Consider the following 25864-nt stretch of genomic DNA (forward strand, 5'->3'; position numbering starts at 1 on the left):
CAGATCAGTTTTACAAAGGATTTGAACAACAGATTGTTAGGTTCCTGACATTTGGCCTCTGATAAGGACTTCAGAGAGGCAGGAGATTCAGGCACTCCTCTTTCCTGGATGTTTTACGGTTGCCACAAATATCTCTGAGAATTTAGATATAAAAAACCCAACAGCTTAAAACAAAAAGCTTTTCACAATGTTTGTATGTTTTGTTTTTTGTTGTTTCCACCCACACACCCCTCCCCCAGCTTTAAAATGGTAATTTCCATATTTCCATCCAGCACACCTTTCCAGTTGCTTCTAACTGTATTTTGTTTTCCTCAACAAACAACATATTGGTCAATACATAATGAAGTGAATAGAACTACAGTGTTACTCATTTCTTTGCCTGACTGCATTGTAATATATTGTTGCTTCCTTCTTTTGGACAATTTTAGTTGTTCTCACTTCCGGTAACGAGTACTCCACAGCAGAGGCTGTGATTTCTAAGTGTTCCAGGTTTGCACACTCAGAGACACCACTGAAAAGTAAACAATGAAAGCTGTGAAGTCTACTTCTTAGCAATAGGTCACACTATTCAGGACTTCCCCTTCAGAGCTCGTCTTTCAATCTGGATTCTCTGTAAGTTATGAAATGGATCTCCTTTGATATTTAATCTCAACATCTTTTTCCTGTTTTCTTCTTTCCTCCCTGCGTGATGCCAATGATTGACAGCAACCCATATTATAACCTCTGTCTAAGCAGCTGCAGGTTGTTAGTTCTCCCTTGACACTTTGAGATAGTTTTAGCAAAAACTGAATTTTGAGCTTGATGGGTGTAGATTACAGTTTGCTTTAGAAGAACAACTTCCATTCTTTGATTCTTTTCATATAGATAGCCAGTACAGAGCTATTTGTCTAGCTGTATCCTTCAGCTAAATCAGATTCAGAAACTAAGAAAACTAAGCACTGCTCAGGCATCCTGGGCATTTGTGAAATTCTCTTGAGATTTTAGCATCTGCCAATGGTGACTTGACTGTAAATGAAAAACAAACATGCATTTCATTTTTAACAGCTTCATTAACCTAAGTAAGCAAAGTCTCAAATAAACCTATGCTGGAAGATATTTTTCAGGTAAACGGAGCTGTACAATTCACTAAATTTCCTAGCATGTGATGATCTCTGCAGAGAACATCATGGCCCTTCACAAACCATCTTTTAAGGCAAAAGCTAATAACATGCCACATATTTCTGCAATTCCCTTCACAGGTAAGTTCTGTTGCATGTTTTGAAAAGGAGCAACACCAGTCCCATGAAATGCATGTTATTATGTCTGGTAGAAATAAGGAAGACTGAAACAGCAAAGCAACTGGAATGAAGATACCAATTCAAGATAAAAAAACGCCCTCTAGGTAGTAAAGGATATCATGTCAAGAACTGGCTTGATGGCCACACCCAAAGAGTGGCTGTCCATGGGTCCATGTCCCAGTGGAGGCCAGTGACAAGTGGAGTCCCTCAGGGATCAGTCCTGGGACCAGGCTTGTTCATCATCTGTGTCGGTGCCATGGACAGTGGCATTGAGTGCACCCTCAGCAAGTTTGCTGATGACACCAGGCTGTGTGGTGCCACAGACATGCTGGAGGGAAGAGATCCATCCAGAGGGACCTTGACAGGCTGGAGAGGTGGGCACAAGCCAACCTCATGAGGTTCAACAAGACCAAGTGCAGGGACCTGCATCTGGGTCGAGGCAATCCCAGGCAGAAATCCAGGCTGGGCAGTGACTGGCTGGAAAGCAGCCCTGAGGAGAGAGACTTGGGGGTGTTGGTGGACGAGAAGCTCAACATGGGCTCTCAAAGTGCATAGAAAAACTGTTTAAAAGAATAGATAAGTTTTGGGCAGCAGATTAATATTTTAAAAATAATTAGACATGAAGAGAGAAGAAACTTTCAAAATAATGACTAAGGAATTCCTTTACTTTTAGCACACATGCAACATTAGCAGGGCTTATTTGCTTTGTTTCGGGGATGAATTTCATTCTTTGGAGGGCTTCTAAGGAAAATACCGTGTAAGTGTATGAATCTTAGAAAATGCCAAGAACTAGAAGTACAGAATGATAACAAATACCATCAGTACAAAAAGGATACTAGATGTTTCAAATTTTCAGTTAAAAAGAGTAATTTATGTACTTCTCATATGGTAAGACATGTAAACCCTCCCCATCCCACCACACCACAAAGCTCATGGTCAGATACATTAGCTGTTGTTTTGGATGATGACTGGCAGATGGTTCTGTAGAATATACTCAGAGAAAATATACTTTAATAATATACTTTAATCTCCACATAGATTTTCTACAAGAAAGTCTGACTAAAACAACTAGTAATGTGTTTAAGATGTCACAGAGACCATATGGTGAACCATATCCTAGGAGAGAACAAGTGTAGGAAGAAGGAACTGACAAAAAACAGTTTCCCATTTGAAACCTCTATGATCTAGATTCACTGAATGCACTGGTTAAAAGGGACCTCTAGAGGTCATCTAGTCCAACCCCCATCTAGTAAGCAGGGGCTAGATCAGGCTGTGCAGAGCCTCACCAAGCTCAACCTTGAATGCCTCCTTGGGCCCTCCACACTTTCCTGGGCAACCAGCTCCACTGTTTCATCTGCCTCATAGTAAAGAACTTCTTAGTATCCCATCTAAATCTACTCTTTAATATAAAATCTCTCCCCTTCATCCTATCACTACAGGTAGGACTTGCCCTTAGTAAAGCCATGCTGACTGTCTCAAATCACTTCCCTGTCCTCTGTCTGCCTTAGCATAGCTTCTAAGAGTATCTGTTCCATGATCTTCCCAGGCACAGAAGGTTCTTCCCATCCCAGAGAAGCTTTGGTCTCTGTTGCATTAAAACAAAAGAATAAAACATGGGAAATTATATTATTTACAGATTTAGCCTCCTGATTACATTACACATTTATGTACAGAACACATGCCATATCCTACACAGCTGTCCAGTTTTTGTAGTTCTGCTACAGCTGTCCGGTGTAGGACTTTCATCCCTGTTTCCAAGAAAACTAAAAATGGTTAAAGGCAGTGGGGGGAGGGAGGGGAAGGGCAGGTGGGGAAGGGAAATTAACCACATTCTGATGTTTAAAATTAAGACTTGTCTATTTCTAACAATGCACACATCCCCACATAAGTTACCACTAAATTTCATGTACATTACTACAAAGCAGTTTTAAAGCTTTATGAGTAGTGTGCTCTCTCCAAAGTATCAGGTTACCATTACTTATCCTCATCTTATTTCTGTATCAGGTTACCATTACTTATCCTATTCCTTTGCATAAGCCCATGTTTGCTCTCCACATTGATGTACAAACACAGCCTTTCAAACCAAGATGTACACAGGCAAGATATTATTTAACTGTATCTGGTTTATAAATATTCTGTTAGGCATTCCATTGTGGACTCTGAGGGACCAGTTTAAATTCCACCTTTATTAAAGCAATGGCAATCTGATTCAAGAATTCTAAATAGATTTGGCTCTCAAAGGTGCATTAAAAAAAAAAATAAGAAAGTGTAGATTCAAGCTATCATGTTATAATTTTTCATTACAAAATGAGTTTTGCATGTCTTGATATATCATACCTTCTAAAACTCAACAGCTGCTCTGCTACATAATGTGAAAATCAACAATACCAAGAGAGTCAAAGGCTGAGCCATGTTACAACTGGAAGGGCATCATCTCTGGTCAAGGAGAGGTGGGAGTCATATCTTCCCTTTCCCTGCCTGCCCACACAAAATTAAGTAGTATAAAACCTCTCTGATGCCTTAATGACATTTAAAAGTCCTCTCATTTGGCACATGATTATAATGAAATGTCCTTTTAATGTGTACTTGCCCTTACAGAGTTAGGATTTAGCAGGAGGTTATCACTTCGCCTCCATAACCTACATCATATAGTTCTCAGTTCAGAATGGTTGCAGCCATGAACAACGCTGAAAAATTACATTTCTTCTTCAGTAGCTGTTTCCTAATTCTAGTTCAATTTCCTGATTCCTAGCCATAATCCCTCATAGGGCTGCAAGTGTACTCTACATGAGCCAGAAAAACAGAGTTGGAGAAAACATTCTGCTAGTTGGGTTAATTAAGATATTTAGGCTTTCATTTTCAATAATTTAAATAGCAAGATAACCTGACAACAAAATTTTAAGTAGAGCTGTTGTGTATGTACACAAACCATTGGAGTGTTAGCAACACATCATAAACAATGACATTTCTAACACTGACTTTGGTTTCTTTCTGTCATCAGGAACATTCTTTGATTAAACAAGTGTACTGATGTCATTAACCTGCCTAGTGTGCCATGGAATATAGACACAGTCATAGAGACTCTCACTTCACTAAAGCTTGGCTTTTTACCAAATTCAGTAAGTCAGTGGTAAAATGCACAGGGCATCAATAAGCAGTGCTGAGTAGGAGGGACCAGCTCTATACCTTCTGCCTCAGGATAAGAAATATTTTTAGGCAGCAGCTTATAACCATCCTTCCCTGAAATCAGAGGTAAAACTAAGAGTGTAAAATCTTATTCTACACTTCCCCCTGCCATCTTCTCCATCCTGTCTTTATTGATTAAAGAATGTTTGGGGTTTTAAAAATTGTTTAAGTGTTGGCTTCTGAGGTTTTAAGAGTCAATGCACTTGCTGCAAGTACAGGATGCAAGAGTGCTACTGAATTTATCTGTGATTGTTTTTCCAATTCATGAAGGTTCTTCCTTTCCACTGCGTAAATGAGTATGTTATAATTTGGCTGTCTTGAGTTGTGCCTGCAAAGTGGAAAAGCGTAAGCAAGAGAGACTTGCCTATGGAACAAGAACACCTATTAAATTGTACATTTAACTGTCTAGTCAACAAAACAATTTAGAAGTGTCAGAAAGTTGCAGAGTTCTGACTCAGATGTGTGATAATGGGGCATGATCTGATGGGACACTAACTCTCCCTAAGCTCTGTGATGTTGTTTTCCAACTCAGGCAAAGAGGAAGCACCTCCAGTCATTTGCATTTCTTTATCCTGGTGTCATGGGTTCAGTCGAATCTGCTGGTGAGTATTCAGTAACATGCCTGTGCCATGCCAGCTTTGAAACAAAAGTTCTGGCTGGAGCAAAGTGTCATGGGGCTTGGAGTTCAGATTGCAGCACAAGAGGCTTCCTGCTTCCAGTAGCTGCTTCCAGTTTCTGGTTTTGGGATGTCGGTCTTTTATGCTGGGCTGGCTTCAGGCTTGGGGAGCGGGTGGGTGAGGTGGTTTTATTGCCAGCTTCTGCTGCTGCTTCTTCTGCTGTGCTTTTCTGTGAAATAGGCTAAGATAGTTGTACATTGTATTATTTCATTAAAATCTCCTTATCTCAAACCAGGGGTTTTTTTGGTGCTACTTTCCCTCCTGTCTGTATGTTGGGGCTTGCTTGTGAGAGCAGGCTTGCAAATTTGTAGGACACCTTGCAAATTTGAGCTCCATCTTAATCATCCAAACAGATGCTGCTTTTTTTTTCACTCTGAGAAGGATAACTGAAGAGTCCCCAGCTCTAGGCTTGCAAAAGTGACAACACTTTTAAGTACCTCTTCCAAGACACTGTAAACTGAAGTTACAACAAAGGAAGCATCCAAAATTCAGAGTGATTGGAAACTGTTGGTCTCTTTTATGGTATTGCTAGCAATGTGGTAAATTGTGGTACATAGAAATGATACAACATAGAGCTGGACTGTGGACCTCCTTGCTATAGAATGTTCTGAAAGCTGAATATTTATGTGAAATCCACTTTTACTTGGAAAAAAATCACAGAAGAAGAATGCAACACTGCTCTGTTTCAGTAAGTCTGTGAACTGCAGATTAGTGGAAGTTGAGGGTGTAGCACAGTGTCATTATGTTTGGCCCATTCTCATTGTCTTCTCTAGGTATCTGTCCTTCGTTGCCCTTGGAGACAGGATGCACTGCACCAATTTTTAGGCTAATTTAGTGCAGTTGCTCCTGGATTCTTGCATTATGTTAACAATATGTGGAGATAAAGATCAGATCTAATTTATTTTACTTACCTATGACTTGATAGTGATGGTAACACAAGTCTTTAAAACAGACATGAATATATAAAAAGCATTTATTACATATTCTACTCATGTTTCATATGAACTTGGCTCTTTCAGCTGTGTCTCAGTAATCACAAAAAATCAGAGAGCTGTTTTGTGGCTAATAGAAGTGAGGAATTGAGTTGATGAATTGTCGGTGCCAAACGTAATACAGGATAGAGTTGAATGAACCTTCAAAAACAGCTCAGTTACGGAGCCTACAATCCCAAGTCAGTGAAGAAAAGTTGGATCCTAACCAGTGCTACTTTACTTTTCAAAATTATTGAAATCTGAGAAAAAGAGAACCAAGAGAAGAAACCTCAGAAATCCATTTATATGGAAAGCACTCCTCTCCTCCAACCCACTCTCTGTTTGCATATACATGTCTCTCAGCAGTTAAACCATGTGACCGAAACATATCAGAAACGAGACATCTTTAAGGAAATGTAATCCCTCTGTTTCTGCAGGTTAGCTTGCCAGTTGTTCATGTACCTACAAAATACTATGAATATGTAAAAGATAGAATTTTTTGTTAAAGATTTATACTGTGATCCAGAACTTCTTTCTGTACTGTTGTCATGAAGGAAAAAAACCCCAACAACCAGATTGATATTATCTTCTGTGAGAAGAAACTAAAAGGACAAACCAGCTAAGATACTGATCAGAAATTCTTGGCATGACTGCAGGTGTCAGCCACTCCCAACAGTGGCATCAGGAGAGACAAAATGATGACATCTTCCTGTCTTTTCATGGCAGCAATCTTTTTGGTAGCCAGAGTGAAAAGCATGTGCACTGCATCCACCACACACTCTGTGACAGGCTGAGTCATATTAAATATCCTGTGAAGCACCTGACAGGACTGATATTCTGCAGCACACCCTGATGCAGAGCTGCATCTTCAAACAACAATGAAGCTCTTCATTTGCAGAAATGTCACACATAAATTAGACAAGCTCAGCATGTTCTGAAAAACCATCTCAAAATCTTTTGCTGCTCTGAGGTGTGGAAGACAACGCACTCCCCATAGACTGCTTTCCCCATGCTTCACTTATAAAATGGAAATAGATTCTAATAATTTAATAATGGCAAATAAGATAATGATAGCATGCTCCAGAACCTGACCTTTCAGGACCTTTGCTTCCATTGCTCCCATTAAATGTAAAGAAGATTTGCGCAAATATGTGAAACTGCTAATAGTTCAGACATAAACCAGAGACATGGGTGCTCTTAGGAAATCACACCCAGAGGGAAGTAAAAGTAGATAGCAAATCTTATATTACTGAATAGCTATGTATTAAAGACTGTGGCAGTGAAAGTGCACATTCTTTTCTCAAGCAAAGCTTTAGACAGGGTAAGTTTTTTTTCTAGAGGTACAACATGGAGCTGAGATTGCAAAGCTGGTACAGCTTGTGTTTGCCCAGACAAGCAAGGGCTTGATAAAATGAAAATTGCTCAACATTTAATGGTTTCACAGTTAGGTCACCTAACACACAATACCTCCCAAGTTTTTGAAGGGAATGTAACTGCTGACACAGATTCTGTCCCCTAACATCTGCTGTTACATCACCAGTAAGATTATCTCCAGGATCAAAAAAGCCTTTCAACAAAGAATCAGCTTTCAGTGTAAGAAGTAGGGGTGGAAAATAAGGCATCACAACAGAATTTATTCACAGTGCATGGGCCTGACTTCAAAGTTTCATCCTATCTACTTCAGAAAGATAGGTTATGGATATAACTGTAGGTATTTACATGGTATCTTAATCTAGAAGCATATTTCAGTCCTACTTATCTCCCATTAGTCACTTCATATCTGTACAGTAGTTTGAAGATAAAGGAGTGCTATGGAATTGCTAAGTATTTGATCATTTGTTAACAGAAACTGACTGAATCTGTTACAGACAATGAAATACTCTTTTCATTATCCTGAGAAGCAGAAAACCTGCTCAGCCAAGAAGGTAGGGCAAGCATGTTCAAGTCTAGGTCATCACAAGAGCTGCAACTATACCTTTTCACTTGGACACAAGGAGAACAATCAAAAGCAAGTGTCAGTGAACCAAAGCACGATGCTGTGCTGAGCAAATTGAAGTGCCTAATTAATTGGCACGTGATCATTCCGTTTGTTATTTTCTGTTTATTGCAATTTTCCCTTACCTGAAAGTCAGAAGCCCTAATGCCTCCAGAGGGTTAGAAAATCTCCATCTCCTCAACACAGCATACACTTCTGATACAGTTGTTCGATCCCAGCTGGGTGCACTGCCCAGTACCAGAGGAAGGGAGCAGTTTTGATTATTGCAGTAATAACGATAAAACCACAATATTCTTCTCTGCTGCTCTGAGAGTCTGGAAGAGAAGATTAGAAATTCAGTTTGAAATTAAAACCACCTGAAGCTTTGTGTAGCACCAAACTTTATTGTAGAGAGGGCCCAAGTCACACAGTACACTGATTTTTCAGCTAAGTACGTGCATTTCCTTGAGGTAGGATATCATTTTCTGCAGACCAGCTTTTATAAGAAAAGTGGTATTTATACTCTGGATCTGTCAGCCTCAGGTCATATAAAAATGAAGTGTCAAAAGACACACGTTTGTGATTATTTCACTTCCCAAGCGCTCCCATTTCTCTTTTCCACTCTCTATTGCTGATGTTGGTTGGTTGCTTTTACTGGAGTTTTCTGACAAAGAAGTTGCACTTCTCACCAGGTAAGTTATTGTTACATTCACCTGCTACACATCATCTCTAACTACTGCAACAACTAGACACAAAACACTGCTTAGCCATAGCTTTCAATGCTGCCCTTGGTTTGGTTGTTTAATGCAGATTTGTCTGTTTTTAGTGTCTTTGCATTCAACATAAGGTTTAGGCACATCCATGCATACACACAAGAATATGAGTGTATGAGCACACATACAGTGTCATTATCCCTGGCACTTGTATGAGTTTGGGAAAGGGAAAGCTCCCAACAGCTTTTATCTCCGTTTGCAAGGTCTAGCATGCCATGTTTCACAGAAAAAAAACCAGGATGCAATACCAAGTTCCTCACAGAGATATTAGATATCTAAACGATGTCAGTCACCACTCTGAGAAATGGCTCAGAATAGCTTTTGCTCTGTATCTTGTGATTTGTCGACAGTTCAGATGTCTTTGCCTCATGCATATTAAATCCCAGGTCTTGATGTAATCAGAAAACAGAAAAGGAAACTCCTCATGAGAGACAAGCTCAGATAATCTTCTCAACTTGATAGCAGAGCCTTTGAAAGCAAGCTATGAGAGAACAACCTGGTCTCCTCCAGTTGACACAAACTCATTACCAAAAATTAAGAGGAACACCAGTTCTGTTGGTCAGACTTGATCAAATTGGTGATCAGATACTCAGTATCATAACCTAACTGTGACTTTAGACACACCTAGATACTTCAGAGGAAGGTGTGAGAAATGTTGTAGGAAGTAGTAAGCAAATAGCTAGTTAAGTCGAGAATTTCATAATATGGATGTGTAAGTGGGGCTCAAAATCCAAATGTTTACATTCTTTCCAAGGTCTTCCTTGCATTTGCAAAGTTTTGGGACATTCTCAGCCAAAAAGAACCCACCCCAAAACAAAATAAACACAACTATCTTAGCTGTGCTTTAACTGTCATGATTGTGGCTTTCACAACTCATAGCAATGAGTTCCTTTGACCCTGTATGCTCTAGAGAACATTTCTTCCTTCCAATTTTGGAGTGTCAAGCATTCAGGAACAAATGTGGCAGTACAAAGATGGGCATGCTTTTTACTGTCATGAGAATGAATGCTTCTTTAAGGGAATAAGCTCATAAATATATGCAGAAGATGAATCTAACTGTGAAACAAATTCTGCCATGACTTTCAATAAAAATTCCAAGAAAAATTATCATTTTGGTAGCTGTTTCAAGAAATAGCCTCAGAATTCACAGTATGTCCATTGTGACAATGTCTTTGTGTGAAGAAGTCATACACAGGCCTAAGACTTCATTGCCTGTCTAATTATCTTATGCATTTGGATGGTATTCTGCAGGACAGTTCAGCTAAAGGACTTCTTTTATACACTGACTTTAAACAGAGATTTAACCTTTCAAACAGCATCCTGCAAACCAGACAATCTGTGGTTCAGATTAAAGCAGCTAAAGCCTCTACTGAGCTTGCAAGGTGAGATAAGAAATCAGTCCTTGTATCAGGTTTTCTAAATAACAGGTTTCTCCTTCTGACATTACTCCAGAGGCAATGCCATTTTCTTTTTCCATGTTTTAAAGATGAGAGATGAAAGTAAAGGTTGAGTGTTGGGTGTTTTTTTTAAAGATCCTTAGTTGTAAGAAAAGTTTACATATGAGACATTTAAGATAGAGAGTATTTTGCATGCATAGAGCCTCAACATTTGTTGTATCTAAATTTTCCTCCATATAAGAGCTGCATTAAAATACATAGCCCTCCACTCAAACAAATAGAAATAAAGTCTCTTAGAACTTAAATAACTCAATAGTTTTTGGGTCTATAGTTTTCATTAATCCCTTCAGCTAAATGAAACCTCTGTGAAAGCTTTGTTAGCTGTTCTTCATTATTACTTTTTCTCTTTTTTATGTGGGGAAAATAGCAAAACAACAAAAAAAGGCAAATACTTCTGAGCTGTTTTTGTTCTTCATGCTCCATACTAAAGCAGAAGAAGACAAAAGGCAAAAAGAGGAAATATACACAGAGCCAGTAAATGCTAATTTCTGTCCCCTGGCACTGAATCTCACTTGCTAGTTTCTCTTGCATGGACAGTCTAGAAAAACTATACAGTATCATGGCACTTTGTAAAAGACCTGTTCCACTATTCACCCAACTGGAGGTAGCCTTTTTAATCATAATTCACAGCAATGACACCTGAGAGTGATAGGCAAACAAGATTCTGACTAGGCAAGTGGCAAAAAAGGAAAGAAAAAGGGAAACTGAAAGACAAGAAAAAGTAAGGTAGAAGGAAAACAATGTATTGAAGGAAAGAAAGATCACAGAAACAAGACTATTAACTTCCTAGCTTGAAACCATACTCTAATTCTTAGATTGGGAGCTACTGCCCACGTGCATGCTGTATCACGCTCAAAACCCAGCCATTATCTCTGAAGGTTAGTTTTCTGGGGCTTGTATATCAAACACAGTAATCCTAATAGGAATCAAAGGTTCAAATCCAAAATGTTTTCAGAAGTCAATCAAAGCAGCTGCCAATAACTAGTGAATTCTCTTCCCCCCCACCCCTTGTCTGGTTTGGTGATGCTGCCAAAAATCACACAGTAGCACACTGTGTAGGGCTGTGAGAAGCACAAGAGCCATATGGTGAAGTTCATTTCTTTCAGTCCCATTGATCCCTTCACTAATCAACATCCAAGAGATATTGGCCACAGAGAAGGGTCAAGAGTCAGCTACTGGGAAGACCACATGTCTGGACCAGCTGCTAGAGAAACTCAAGTCCATGTTACAGGAAGCACCAGCAATGAAACCAGAGCGTGGTTGTGAACCTTGGGGGCTTGTATGTCTGTATGTCAGCAGCTGGGCAGAGCCAGAACATCTGAGGCCAGCTACTGAATAGATTGCCTAGGCATAACTACTGGAGTAATCAATATTTGATAATATATGCAAAAATATGTATTTGTATGCATGTTTATATAACTCCACCAGTTGACACTGATTCTGATCAGAGAGAGAGGAGGAACAGAATCAGGTTGCCAAGCTGTCCATATTTTGGCAGTGCTGCATGTTTGTGTGTGTGCTGGCTGGTTAAAGTATTGCTTTCTGCCTGTGTCAAGAACCAGGAATAACCAAGTACACCTCTCTTAACAGCTGAACCTGGGGACACAGAGCCACATCAGCCTTACATTCATAACATGACTGGATTCAACAGCCTATAACAAGGACAATGATGCAGCTGTCTGTTTTTAACTATTATTTCTTCTTTTTCTACCACAGAGTTAAGAACCTTTTCTGCCCATTCACACGTCCCCTTTGTTTTCAGTAGAATGAACATACAGATCCCAACAGCCTGAGAAAGGTTCCTTGAGTCTTCTAACCACAGGCAATCATTTCTTTCAAAATCATATTTGAGGCTTGTAAGCCTGAAGCATCATCATACAGACATATTGCCACTAAAAAAAAAAAATCTATCTAGATTCCTCTCTTATTCTTGACACATGAAGAAAGGAAGGATGAGATCTTCAGGTATGATGGTAATAATGTGTTTGGATACCAACACATTCTTACAAACTTGTAATGAAAAATGACTGAGGAAGGTAAAAATTCCTCTGGCAGAGATACAACAAAAATTACAGGCTGACAGTTTTCTCTTGATCAGAAAGTACTTCAAAATGGTATTCCTTCATACAACCCCCAAATATGCTACCCTTCATTTGGCAGATCAACTTTGTCTGCAAGACAGGATAGTAAAAAACAACAAACCATGGAAAAAAAGCCAGGGCCAGCATTCTATTTCCTCCAAGAACCTATTACTGAACTTATCAAAGCCTTAACTCCAGCCTGATGATTTTCAGTGCTCTCTTCCCTTCGTATTCCCACAGAACCCAAAATTGTTGTATTATGGATGCTATAGGGCCTGCCCTTGCTTGGCTTTTGTAATAGTTACTCATGAACCTCATATCCCTGAATTTGTGTATAGCCTACTTGAATCTAATTGTGTTTACCACCACAGCTTTGTGACACTGTCTACTGTCTTTGGAAGTATTCTCTTCCATTTGTGGACAATTGATTCATTAAATGTTGCTGGTTCAAATGTTGTGGGATTTGATGATGCATTCTCCTTGTCCACCAGCACCAGGATTTTATAAAAATCATTCAACATATGCAAGATAGCTTTTGATGGAAGATTAATTTGCACAACTCTGACTGCTATAATGGCTTTCTAAAAGCATTTGTGTTCCCAGTTCCACTCAGATTATATCCAAAATTATTTTATACAGTACACAACTCTAATTGGTAGTATAACTTATGTATGGCTAAGCGTACTAATCACAGAATCACAGAATCACCAAGGTTGGAAGAGACCTCAAAGATGATCAAGTCCAACCTGTCACCCAAGATCTCATGATGAAACCATGGCACCAAGTGCCACATCCAATCCCCTCTTGAACACCTCCAGAGATGGTGACCCCACCACCTCCCTGGGCAGCACATTCCAATGGCTAACAACTCCCTCAGTGAAGAACTTTCTCCTCACCTCCAGCCTAAACTTCCCCTGGTGCAGCTTGAGACTGTGTCCTCTTGTTCTGGTGCTGGTTGCCTGGGAGAAGAGACTAACCCCTTCCTGGCTACAACCTCCCTTAAGGAAGTTGTAGACAGCAATAAGGTCTCCCCTGAGCCTCCTCTTCTCCAGGCTAAACAACCCCAGCTCCCTCAGCCTCTCCTCATAGGGCTGTGCTCGAGTCCTCTCCCCAGCCTCGTTGCCCTTCTCTGGACACGTTCAAGTGCCTCAATGTCCTTCCTAAACTGAGGAGCCCAGAACTGGACACGGTACTCAGGGTGTGGCCTAACCAGTGCTGAGTACAGGGGCAGAATGACTTCCCTGCTCCTGCTGGCCACACTATTCTTGATGCAGGCCAGGATGCCATTGGCCTTCTTGGCCACCTGGGTTTTTCTCTTTGTCTTTATCTACAACTTCCCACACTACTTTCCTTGCTTATAACTTGACCCAAATTGTTTTAATAAACATACATTATTTAACTATTATATCTGAAATCTGATTGTATTATTACTGAAGGAGGCTGATTTTCACAGAACCCAAACATTTTCTTGCTAATACTGATACAGACTTATTGCATCTCCTGAAAATCTTATTTTGAATCAAAAAATTAGTTTCTTGCTTCAAAGACATAAAAATGATACAGTAAAAGAAAGGGAAAACCAATCTCCTTCTAAACTAGCAAAATAGACTGCCACCTCCAGGGGCTTATTTAGGCTTTGCTGTGATCTATTCTCTCATTTAGAGGTGTTACTTCTCAAATCAATCAAGGCTCCTTCAGAGGAAAATTTTGTTTTTAAAGAATTGGATGCATTTAATTGTGATCGATAGATAAGTACAGCAAGCCAAGAATCAGCAGGGCTAGCTGGGTACAACTTACAGCAGGAGAGAATGTCTCTGTGAAAATCTTGCAATGTGCTTCAGGCAATCTTCAGCTGGCTCTTCAAGATCATCTCTTCTTTCTTCAGGTTCAGGTTTAATGAACTCCAAATTAGTTTCTGGAAAGTCAATCTTTATAAAAAGAATGAAAAAAAGAGAAAAAGAAAGGACTTTTATAATAGAATAGAATACAATAAACCAGGTCGGAAGAGACCTTCAAGATCATCGTGTCCAGCCTATCATCCAACACCACCTAATCAACTAAACCATGCAACCAAGCACCCTATCAAGTCTCCTCCTGAACACCTCCAGCAATGGTGACTCCACCACCTCCTCAGGCAGCCCATTCTAATGGGCAATCACTCTCTCTGTGTAAAACTTCCTCCTAACCTCCAGCCTAAACTTCCCCTGGTGCAGCTTGAGACTGTGTCCTCTTGTTCTGGTGCTGGTTGCCTGGGACAAGAGACCAACCTCTGCCTGTCTACAACCTCCCTTAAGGTAGGTGTAGAGAGCAATAAGGTCACCCCTGAGTCCCCTCTTCTCCAGGCTAAGCAACCACAGCTCCCTCATCAATACATAATCCCAAATATACCTGTCAATAAATATTTTCTTGGATTTGTAGAGGAAGGATATAAAATATGAGAAAGAAAAGGGTGTAATTCTTTGAGGATGTTCACTGTATGCAATATATTCTTTAATTGTGCTGGTGATAATTTCAGGCCACAAAAAATCAGTGAGAGATTTTTTACTGACTTTCCTCAGCGAATTTCATCCACTCTGTTTCAATTTTATTAGAACTGCATAAACTCAAAGCAGATCTATCTTTTTCTTCTTTTTTTTCCTTTCCCCCCTGTTTTTTAATGAGATGATTCTTAAATGGAAATCATTCTTTAACATAGACTTATATGTTTCTGAAAAAAATTGGGATAATTCTGATTTGCAGCTTTCCAGTGCAGAAATTAATTTCACTCCTGGATGTTCAATTCCACATATATAGTACAGTATCTAACAATGTTTTAATTCTTTAGACTTATGTACACATGCCAGAAATTTTGGATAATGATTTTTAGGACACAGAGAAAGAAAGGACTCAACCAAAACTGGAAGTCTTGAGGTTCTTGATAATCTTAGTACAGACTTTGCTGAAAATTCAAGCTGTCCTTCAAAATTAAGCTCAGTTTCTGCATCACATTTTGGTTTGTTAATGCACATCATAACCCTGTCTCTCTATCTAGTTTTTTTTTAATATGTGCTATTGAAATGCATAATTCTTCAAAAGGTTAGCAGTGATTCACTACAAAATGTAAATGTCTTGTTGACCACATGAGAAAAGCTCTCTTTGTGACATTTTCAGCACATTCACCACTCATGATAGTCACATACATGGGAATAACAGAAAAGGAGGTGAGGAGGAATGAGAGACCCTCATGTTCCATTTATTTCAGTAGAGAGAGATTACAGATTAATAGCCATTTACTGTCTCAAGTTCCCTTTATTATTAATAGGTGGAGCTATTTTAAGGAATCCTCTTCGACTGAACTCCTCAAATTAGAAAATCCTCATTTGCTTTTCTATTAAAAATAGTCTATTTTTAGGCCAGCCTCATTTATCTGTAGCATCTGCTTTTACACATCATTTTCTAGCAGTAATTTGGCTTTTTAATACACAAAACAAACAGTTTTACCCTCAAAATACTCAGTTACTAAATTGGAGAGCAAAACTACCATGCAGACTTAATGCATTTTCAATACTGGGAGCACCGTACTGCTCAGCATGGAGTAGAATAGAATAGAATGGAATAGAATGGAATAGAATAGAATAGAATAGAATAGAATAGAATAGAATAGAATAGACCAGGTTGAAAGAGACCTTCAAGATCATCGTGTCCAACCTATCATCCAACACCACCCAACCAACTAAACCATGCAACCAAGCACCCTATCAAGTCTCCTCCTGAACACCTCCAGTGATGGTGACTCCACCACCTCCTCGGGCAGCACATTCCAATGGGATCACTCTCTCTGTGTAAAACTTCCTCCTAACCTCCAGCCTAAACCTCCCCCGGTGCAGCCTGAGACTGTGTCCTCTTGTTCTGGTTCTGGTTGCTTGAGAGAAGAGACCAACCTCTGCCTGTCTACAACTTCCCTTCAGGTAGTTGTAGACAGCAATAAGGTCACCCCTGAGTCTCCTCTTCTCCAGGCTAAGCAATCCCAGCTCCCTCAGCCTCTCTTCATAGGGCTTGTGTTCCAAGACCCTCACCAACTTCGTTGCCCTTCTCTGGACTCATTCCAGCAAGTCAACATCTTTCCTAAACTGAGGAGCCCAGAACTGGACACAGTACTCGAGGTGTGGCCTAACCAGTGCAGTGCACAGGAGCAGAATGACCTCCCTGTTCCTGCTGGCCAATCTCATGCCATTGGCCTCTGCCCATCTGTCCAGCCTATCAAGGTCCCTCTGCAGAGCCTCTCTACCCTCCAGCAGATCAACTCCTGCCCCCAGCTTGGTGTCATCTGCAAATTTACTGATGATGGACTCAATGCCCTCATCCAGATCATCAATAAAGATGTTAAAGAGCATGGGGCCCAGCACCAATCCCTGGGGGACTCCACTAGTGACTGGTCACCAGCTGGATGTGGCACCATTCACCACCACTCTCTGGGCTCGGCCCTCCAGCCAGTTCCTAACCCATCGCAGTGTGCTCCCATCCACAGTCATGGAGGAAATACTGTACTGATACCTATTTGCAATTGCTTGCAGCCACTTTCTTTACAGAACCTTTCTGCTAGTCAGTTTAATTGCAAGCTTGGAATGCTATTCAATAGTACTCAAAAGTTCAGATTTGAAAAGGCAGCTCTTAAGTAAGGTAAGAAGTAATTAATTTGCCTCACAAGTATTTTTGGAACCAAAATTCTAACAAAAATGACCTTATCTAGCCCTCAGAGGTGGTGAGACAGAAAATATGATACATATTTGCCACTGTGCAGAATTGCAGACTTTCATCCATTAAGGTCAACATACTTTCTTTGAGTGGCTGTAACAGAAAGAGTATTTTCAATTTGCATCATCTGATGAGCTGTGGGAACAGCCTTTTCTCTTGCACTTTGTTAGAAAACAACCCTTTCTTCCTTCTGCTTTCTCATTTTCTTACCTGCAACGTTACAGAGGTTGGTGGATCAGTACTGCAGATGCCTGGGGTGATCATGGTTGTTGGAAGCATGCTGTACAGTGTCATGCTAAGCAGCACAGTTCCATGAATGAGCTGTCTGTAACATACAGGAAGAAATACTGGAGATGAGGTGAACTGGGCTTATTGAAATTACACAAAAGAACATGCTTCTGGATAGCTTAAAAGACAAGCAAGTGAGAAGAACCCTTTTATTTTTATGTGGATACTACAAATCTGGCTAAATCAGTAGAGGCTATGTACCGATGGCCTCATTGCTTCAGTGATATCTGTGCTGTTGCAGGGATCATGATGCATTCTGAACCAGAAAAGAGATTTCTGTCTTGCATTGGCTGAATCTGCAGACCCATGGTTTTGGTGTTCAAGAGGGGATTGCACATGGCACTTGGTGCCATGGTCTAGTCATGAGGTCTGTGGTGACAGGTTGGACTCGATGATCTTTGAGGTCTCTTCCAACCTTGGTGATACTGTGATATTGTGACATATAAAACTTGAAAATCTCAGAACATTCATCCAGCCTCCTTTTCCATTTCTTTGGAAGGTCATGAATATTTGGTAGAGTAAGCCAGCTCTTAGTGTTACCTACTTGGAAAGAAGTAGGATTTTAAAACTGTCAAGCGATTCTTAATAGCTAATACTATTAATCAGTTGAAGTAGCTGAGAAGTAGCAGTAGGACTCTGAGAGGCTGTTTCCTGCTCCACAAAACCAAACAAACACCACCCCAGAAAACCACCCCAAAACAACAAGCCAAAACCAACCAACCAATTTTTGACTTACCAATTTTGTGAAAAATGTTCAGAAACAGAGCAATGAACCCAGCTTGACTCCCTTTGCTGCTGGAATGCAACTGAACTCAAGACTGATTTCAAGAGTCCTTCTGAACTTGGGAGTATGTACCAAGAAAAGATTCATACCTGCAGTGTCACACTAATATGCCAAGAGTACCTCATATTATTGCAAGGATTATGGTATTAGGGTCTCTAAGATGTAATGGAAATGTATATAAAGAGATTAAAGAAATCTGACCAGTAAGTCTTTGGCAAAACATTTCTAGCTTGGAAAAGAGCATTTTCCCAAAAGAAAGCTTTTTTCAGAGGTGACATGGGTCCTAAAAAAGTCCTAATGTTCTCATGCCTAGGATTTAATTTATAGAGGAAGGACAGAAATAAACTCTTTGAAGAAGCCAATAGCCTTAAGGCATTTGCCTGGGTCATTAAACATCCTTGTTCAAATCCAGTTGGTCACTAAGGCATTCTTCTCAGGGTCAACAAAGATAAAGACAGAGAGTAGCCTCTTCCTCTATTCAGATGCTTGTTTAAAGAAAAATTCAACTTTTTTTTGTTAAAAGTAAGAAAGTAAATTATTTTAAAAATACTGTTCCACATTTCTGTCCCATTAGACCTCATTCTGGTTTAAAAAACACAAACAAAACCCCCCCAGGTATTCCATTCAAGCTCCTTGTTTGCTGATGACACCAAGCTGTGTGGTGCAGCAGACATGCTGGAGGGAAGGGCTGCCATCCAGAGGGACCTTGACAGACTGGAGAGGTGGGCACAAGCCAACCTCATCAGGTTCAACAAGACCAAGTGCAGGGTCCTGCAGCTGGGTCAAGGCAATCCCAGACACAAATACAGGCTGGGCAATGACTGGCTGGAAAGCAGCCCTGAGGAGAGAGACTTGGGGGTGCTGGTGGATGAGAAGCTCAACAGGAGCTCTCAGTGTGCACTTGCAGCCCAGAAAGCCAATCAGATCCTGGGCTGCATCAAGAGAAGTGTGGCCAGCAGGGCGAGGGAGGTGATTCTCCCCCTCTACTCAGCTCTGGGGAGACCCCACCTGGAGTACTGCCTCCAGTTCTGGAGCCCCTGTCACAGGAGGGATCTGGAGGTGCTGAAACATGTCCAGAGAAGGGCCACGAGGATGATCAGAGGGCTGGAGCACCTCTCCTGTGAGGACAGACTGAAGGAGTTGGGGCTGTTCAGTCTGGAGAAGAGAAGGCTCCGAGGTGACCTAATTGTGGCCTTCCAGTATCTGAAGGGGGCCTACAAGAAGGCTGGGGAGGGACTTCTCAGGATCTCAGGTAGTGATAGGACTAGGGGGAATGGAATTGAGCTGGAGGTGGGGAGATTCAGGCTGGAGGTGAGGAGGAAGTTCTTCACCATGAGAGTGGTGAAGCCCTGGAATGGGTTGTCCAGGAAGGTGGTTGGCGCGCCATCCTTGGAGGTGTTTAAGCCCAGGCTGGATGAGGCTCTGGCCAGCCTGATCTAGTGTGGGGTGTCCCTGCCCATGGCAGTGGGGTTGGAACTAGCTGATCCTTGTGGTCCCTTCCAACCCTGACTGATTCTACATTAATAAGACAAGGGGGAAATATGTTATCAGCTTTGGTTAATTCCAGACTTTACTTAGGAATCTTAATTTTTGAGTGACCTAGGGCAAAAAAACCCAAAAACCCTAAACCTCTAAATGTGATCCTCTCTGTAAATTTCATTTCATTCTATTTTCTCTTATCTACTTTTGTTTCCAAAATTGTTATTGTCATTGTATGGTTGCTTCTCTCCTTCATAATTTAATTCTGTATGTTTAGTTTGAACTGAGGACTAAGAAAACCTGAACTCATTTTACCATGTACAGTGTACAAATTCCTTTCATCTGTTTTCAAGAAGTGTGAAGAAGTTTCTCATGCTTTTGGGCAAGACCATGTCAAAGTCCCTTGCCAGATCAAAGTGCTGTAACTATTTTCTGAAATTTTAACACTCCAGTTCTTCTCTAAAAGTGTACTAACTAAGCATTACTTTGCAGCTGAAATTGATCTCTCTTATTTGAATTTTCTAGAATTCTCTAGTATTTGTAATTATAGTAGTTATTTCACAGTATCATTCCAATGTAGAATTAAGACTCCTTGGGCCATAAGATAATGAGGGGGTTTATAGCTTAGCAGCTTTGAATTTCCAGTGAATTTAACCTCAACTTTGAATTTCTGAGGCTTATAATGTCAAGTTTGGGGATAATTACATTATTTTTACACTCTATTTTGTCCTCATTTTTCTGTTATACCCAGTCTAAACAGTAACTCTAATGCTACATACATATGAGAATGAACATGGTAATGATGATGGTAGCTGACAATTTGTCCAGTAGGCAAGCCTCCACATGCACATTTCTCACTCTTATCAGGTGGTTCACTTTAGATAGTGGCTCTAAGTCAATGCCAATAAAGTCTCTGATGGTACATCTATATCAATAGCTCTTTTTCAGATGCAAAAGGCAGCTCAAAAATGTGTTTGCAAACCTCTGTGTCAACTTTCCATTTCTTCACATCAGAAAAATTGGTTTGTCTCCTGGGCTGAATAGTTTAGTAATGCAGAGCTAATTAACAAATCTGAAATCCATCATCTGGGGCAGTTTGGGAGTTCTCATGTCCCCCACAACAGCCATTGCCCTGACTTCACCAATTCTAATGATACAATTTATTTTGAACTGGTATTTCCAAAACAGAGCAAACAAAAAGTGCATCTTGCTGGTGAGGGGAGTCTCTCATGTGAATTCAGTTCAAAAAGCTGATTTGGGGTTAGAGTAACTTGAACTGTCCTTAAATAGCAGTGTCCTCTTCTGCTGCGATAAGACCAGAAGTTTATTTTAACTCTGGTAATAAACAAAAGCTGGGGATCTGTGTAATTCCAGGGATTTCCATCTGCTTCAGTTTTGCATGAGAATATAAATAACTGACAGTAGGCACAGAGCAGCACCTCTTTATGCACCTTCTGATGTACTTGATGCTGAAATTGCTACATGGAAGCCATTGTCTGTTGCTGGGATCATTATACAGTCTTTAGAAAGGTCAGCATCACTACCCTCACCTTACAAATGGAAAAAGTGGCAGGCAGAACAGGGAGTAATCTCTCTAAATTCATCTGCAGAGAGAGGAATCTGCCCATTCAGAATAGGTTATCAGTATCATGCTCATGACACTAGCTCCTCCTTTTCTAAATGGATCCTGCATGGAACTTCCCTTCAGGTAGCTGTAGATGGCAATAAGGTCTCCCCTGAGCCTCCTCTTCTCCAGGCTAAGGAAGCCCAGCTCCCTCAGCCTCAGCCTGAAGGGAGGTTGTAGCCAGGTGGGGGTTGGTCTCTTCTCCCAGGGAACCAGCACCAGAAGAAAAGGACACAGTCTCAAGCTGTGCCAAGGGAGGTTTAGGCAGGATGTTAGGAAGAAGTTCATCACAGAAAGAGTGATTGCCCATTGGAATGTGCTGCCCAGGGAGGTGGTGGAGTCACATCCCCGGAGGTATTCAAGAGGGGATTGGACGTGGCACTTGGTGCCATGGCTTAGTTGATTAGATGGTGTTGGGTGATAGGTTGGACTTGATGATCTCAAAGGTCTTTTCCAACCTGCTTTATTCCATTTCCTTCTATTCCCTTCCATTCCATTCCATTTTCCTTAGGAGATATCATCTCCATACTATCAAAGAGGTTTACTGTCTTTGGGTTTACTCACAGTCCTGTCCTTTTTTTAACATGTGAAGTGTCTTCTGCCCAGCAAAGATATATTGCTTTACTTGCTGTTTCCCTAGGTAGGGACTTTGAGCAGTCCATCTGCTGATTGTTCTTTATCTTCCTGGACAGTCTTTAGCCTCATCTATACTGGGAGCAAACGAGTTGAAATAATGAGGTCAGAAAATGTCTCAATTAAACATGCCAGGGGTGCCTCTGAGGTCTGTGCTACTTCTTGTACTTGTCCATCAAGGTTTGCCAGGAAAAAAAAAATCCACTGTATTTTTAATTTAAAAAAAAAAAAAATTTAAAAGCCCCCTATAGTTTTAGAGCACAATATGAAAGTGATTAGCAGTAATGAGAGCTCAAAAGGGTAATTTAGTCTTCATGTTCATTCAGATTTCAGCTACTCCTCTCCCTTCTAACAAGTGTCAGTCAGTTCAAATTATGATGTAAACCTCTGTCAACAAAGAAGTGTTTGAAGAGGTGCCACTCATTCATTAAAGGTCATCCAAGTCCGCATCACAAGAAAACCCCAACAACTTTGAATCACCATTGATCACTTCCATATTCACATCAGTGACCTAAATGTGAAAGCCTCCATATCACATAACTGCTTTCCCCTCTGAGTGCTATCTTGTACACATCACAACTCCCTTTCTGCCTCCTTTCCCCTGCAAATCTACCTACAACTGCAAAAGAAACTTTAGGAAATGGGTTTGGTTTTGTCTCTAACCCTCTTGAGCTGTGTTCTCACAACAAAATGTTAGCACTAATATGAATAGCTTGAGAAGTGAAAAAGAAAATAGCCCTGAATTAGTTTTACACTGTGTTGACTACAAAAATGACTTTTTCAGATGATTTAGCAACAATTTATTTGTTTGCCTTTCAAAAGGTACTTCCTTACATCAATGTTGTAAACTCATGCTGGGATCAAAAAGTCTACCTGGATTCCCTTGTACCTAGTTTGCTCTCTCAGCTGTTTTGATTGCGCAGTGCCTGGAACCATCACAATAAAAATTGTCAGTAAAAGATGAGATGTTGAATGTAATAAAATTTCTGACCTCACTAAATATTAAGATATGGATAAATTGAAGAGTGAGTCCAGTGCACTGTATTTTCATTTATTCAGGCGCTGTGTTTTGATTTTGAGTAGATTGGTTATGACTGGAATTTACACTTGAACTTCCTGATTTTGTTTACGTTGTCTGGATTGAATTGTGTTTACCTGTGAAATGAAGCTGGGTTTTATCTGCAGACCATAGACATGCCTGTTTCTGATGAGACTTTCTTCTGCATGTAGTGCTCAGACTGGTACTTCAGAATCTTTCATCTGTTCAAAAATCTTTGCACACGCAGTGCAAACCATCCCACTCAAACTTTGGAGTCTCCAAGATCACACTCCCTTTTCGCTACCCTCTACACCTCACCAAGGACCCTTCATGGTTGCAGTAGGCTGCTGTGAGTTTTTCTTTTTGTGGAACAAATGTATACCACCATCCACCTTATACAGTGTGCTGTCACTTCACAATCTCTAACATCCATCCTCAAAATTAAATCTTGAGATAGAAATAATGCTTTGCTCTTCTTTTACAGCTAGTTTAAATGGCAACCCCTGTCACAAGGAGTAAAGCATGGAGCTGACCTAGAATGTCTTGACAGCATAATTTGTATCACAGTATCACAGTATCACTAAGGTTGGAAGAGACCTCGAGGATCATCGAGTCCAACCTGTCACCACAGACCTCATGACTAGACCATGGCACCAAGTGCCACGTCCAATCCCCTCTTGAACACCTCCAGGGATGGTGACTCCACCACCTCCCTGGGCAGCACATTCCAATGATGAACTCTCTCAGTGAAGAACATTCTCCTCACCTCACGTCTAAACTTCCCCTGGCGCAGCTTGAGACTGTGTCCCCTTGTTCTGGTGCTGGTTGCCTGGGAGAAGAGACCAACCCCTTCCTGGTTACAACCACCTTTCAGGTAGTTGTAGAGAGCAATGAGGTCACCCCTGAGCCTCCTCTTCTCCAGGCTAAACAATCCCAGCTCCCTCAGCTTCTCGCAGGGCTGTGCTCAAGGCCTCTCCCCAGCCTTGTTGCCCTTCTCTGGACACGTCCAAGAGTCTCAATGTCCCTCCTAAACTGAGGGGCCCAGAACTGGACACAGTACTCAAGGTGCAGCCTAACCAATGCAGAGCACAGGGGCACAATGACTTCCCTGCTCCTGCTGGCCACACTATTCCTAATGCAGTCGAGGATGCCATTGGCCTTCTTGGCCACCTTGGCACACTGCTGGCTCATGTTTAGGCAGCTGTCAATTCAGAAGGAATTTCAGGGCTATTCTCTCTTTCTTTCTTTCTTTTTAATTTCTTTTTAAACCAGCCTACCCATTGAAATGATGGTGAATGAATAGAATGAAAAATTCTGCGGAGTTGTGACTGGCTAAAAGAGGAAAATGCATTTAGACTTCTTTGTGTTTTGTAATTATTATAATTGTGACACAGCTATCAAATTAGGGGGTGTTGAACATGCTATTCCTTTATCATTCCTCCCCAACATCTCTACTTTTATTTCTGCTTTGAAGGGTCATTTCAGCAATAATCTCTACAATTATACAGTAGATGAAATGAAAGTAGGCCCCTATCCCCTTCACTCTTCTGATTGTGCATAGCAGGAAAGAAGGGAGCCATTTTTCCAGCAACATTTCCAGTGCTTACTCCAATGGTATACATTAAAATTATACATCACAGGAAGCTGAGGGCTTTCAGATCTACCAAAAATTGTTCCTCTGGGATTTGAGTTTTAAAAAATAAGAGAAGGTCTAGTGCAACACAGTGCTTGAAAACAGGATTCTCACATATCCCATTGACCTCCAAAGGTGCCTGAGTGTTCTCCAATTAAACAATGTTTAATGCTCTGCCCCTGAATGTACTCAGCTTGATGGGATGAGGACATCTAGATATTTCATATCAAGTTAGACTCTTAGCCAATATAGAATAGAATCAACCAGGTTGGAAGAGACCTCAGATATCATCAAGTCCAACCTCTTTCCTAATATCTAACACCTCCTGAAAACTAAACAATGGCTTCAAGTGCCACATGCAATCCTTTTATGAATACCTCCAGGGACGGTGACTCCACCACCTCCCTGGGCAGCACATTCCAATGGCCAATTCTTCTTTCTGTGAAGAACTTTCTCCTCACTTCCAGCCTAAACCTCCCCTGGTGCAGTTTGAGACTGTGTCCTTTTGTTCTGTCACTGGTTGCCTGGGAGAAGAGATCAATCCCCACCTGTCTACAACCTCCCTTCAGGTAGCTGTAGACAGCAATAAGGTCTCCCCTGAGCCTCCTCTTCTCCAGGCTCAACAATCCCAGCTCCCTCAGCCTCTCCTCACAGGGCTTGTGCTCAAGATCTCCCCCAGCCTTGCTGTCCTTCTCTGGACACATTCAAGTATCTCAATGTCCTTCTTAAACTGATAAACCAGGATGTTTCAATCTAAGAACCAGGATGGCAGAAATGCTCAAATATAACACATTTGCTTTAAAAAGATACATGTGAGTGATATGCTCTTCTTCAGGTTAACTTTGACAGAAAAGCTACTGAATAAAATGTTTAAGCAGTCCTTGGAAGAGAGATTTGATTCATAGTTTTTTCCTTCCTTCAAGGTAAGGGTTCTAATCATTAAGTCACACAAGAATGCTCTGTTTTACTGAACAGAGTAATCTTGAATTTTCTTCTGAAAAGATGGGAAAAGCCTCTAGTGCAGCCCAACCCATTTTGTAGCATTTTAAGCCTAAATGTCCAGTAGAACTCAAGGTCTTCAAACAGTAAATTAATATATGTAATTAAATATTGATTGACACCATATGGAGAAATAGATGAAGATGTTTTATGATGAGGAAAGGGCTACAGCTTAGAGACAGATGCTAATGCAGAAACTTGTGGGGTTTGAACATATCTATTGCACCAAGAACATGCAGGGCTAGGGAGTTGAA

General features: G+C 40.8%; 1 protein-coding gene across 1 annotated transcript in view; it reads right to left on the minus strand.

The window, feature by feature from the left end:
- The window catches only part of PIK3C2G (phosphatidylinositol-4-phosphate 3-kinase catalytic subunit type 2 gamma), a 227113-nt gene that overhangs the window by 134290 nt on the left and 66959 nt on the right, over positions 1 to 25864 (minus strand). Inside the window, exons 14-16 of the mRNA XM_054167841.1 lie at positions 17342 to 17456; positions 14195 to 14325; positions 8233 to 8421 (exon numbers count right to left, since the gene is read on the minus strand). Coding sequence (XP_054023816.1) covers positions 8233 to 8421; positions 14195 to 14325; positions 17342 to 17456 — 435 coding nt within the window. The remainder of the gene's footprint in view (positions 1 to 8232; positions 8422 to 14194; positions 14326 to 17341; positions 17457 to 25864) is intronic.

Source organism: Dryobates pubescens, chromosome 15 (assembly GCF_014839835.1).
Source record: "Dryobates pubescens isolate bDryPub1 chromosome 15, bDryPub1.pri, whole genome shotgun sequence".
Lineage (NCBI taxonomy): Eukaryota > Metazoa > Chordata > Aves > Piciformes > Picidae > Dryobates > Dryobates pubescens.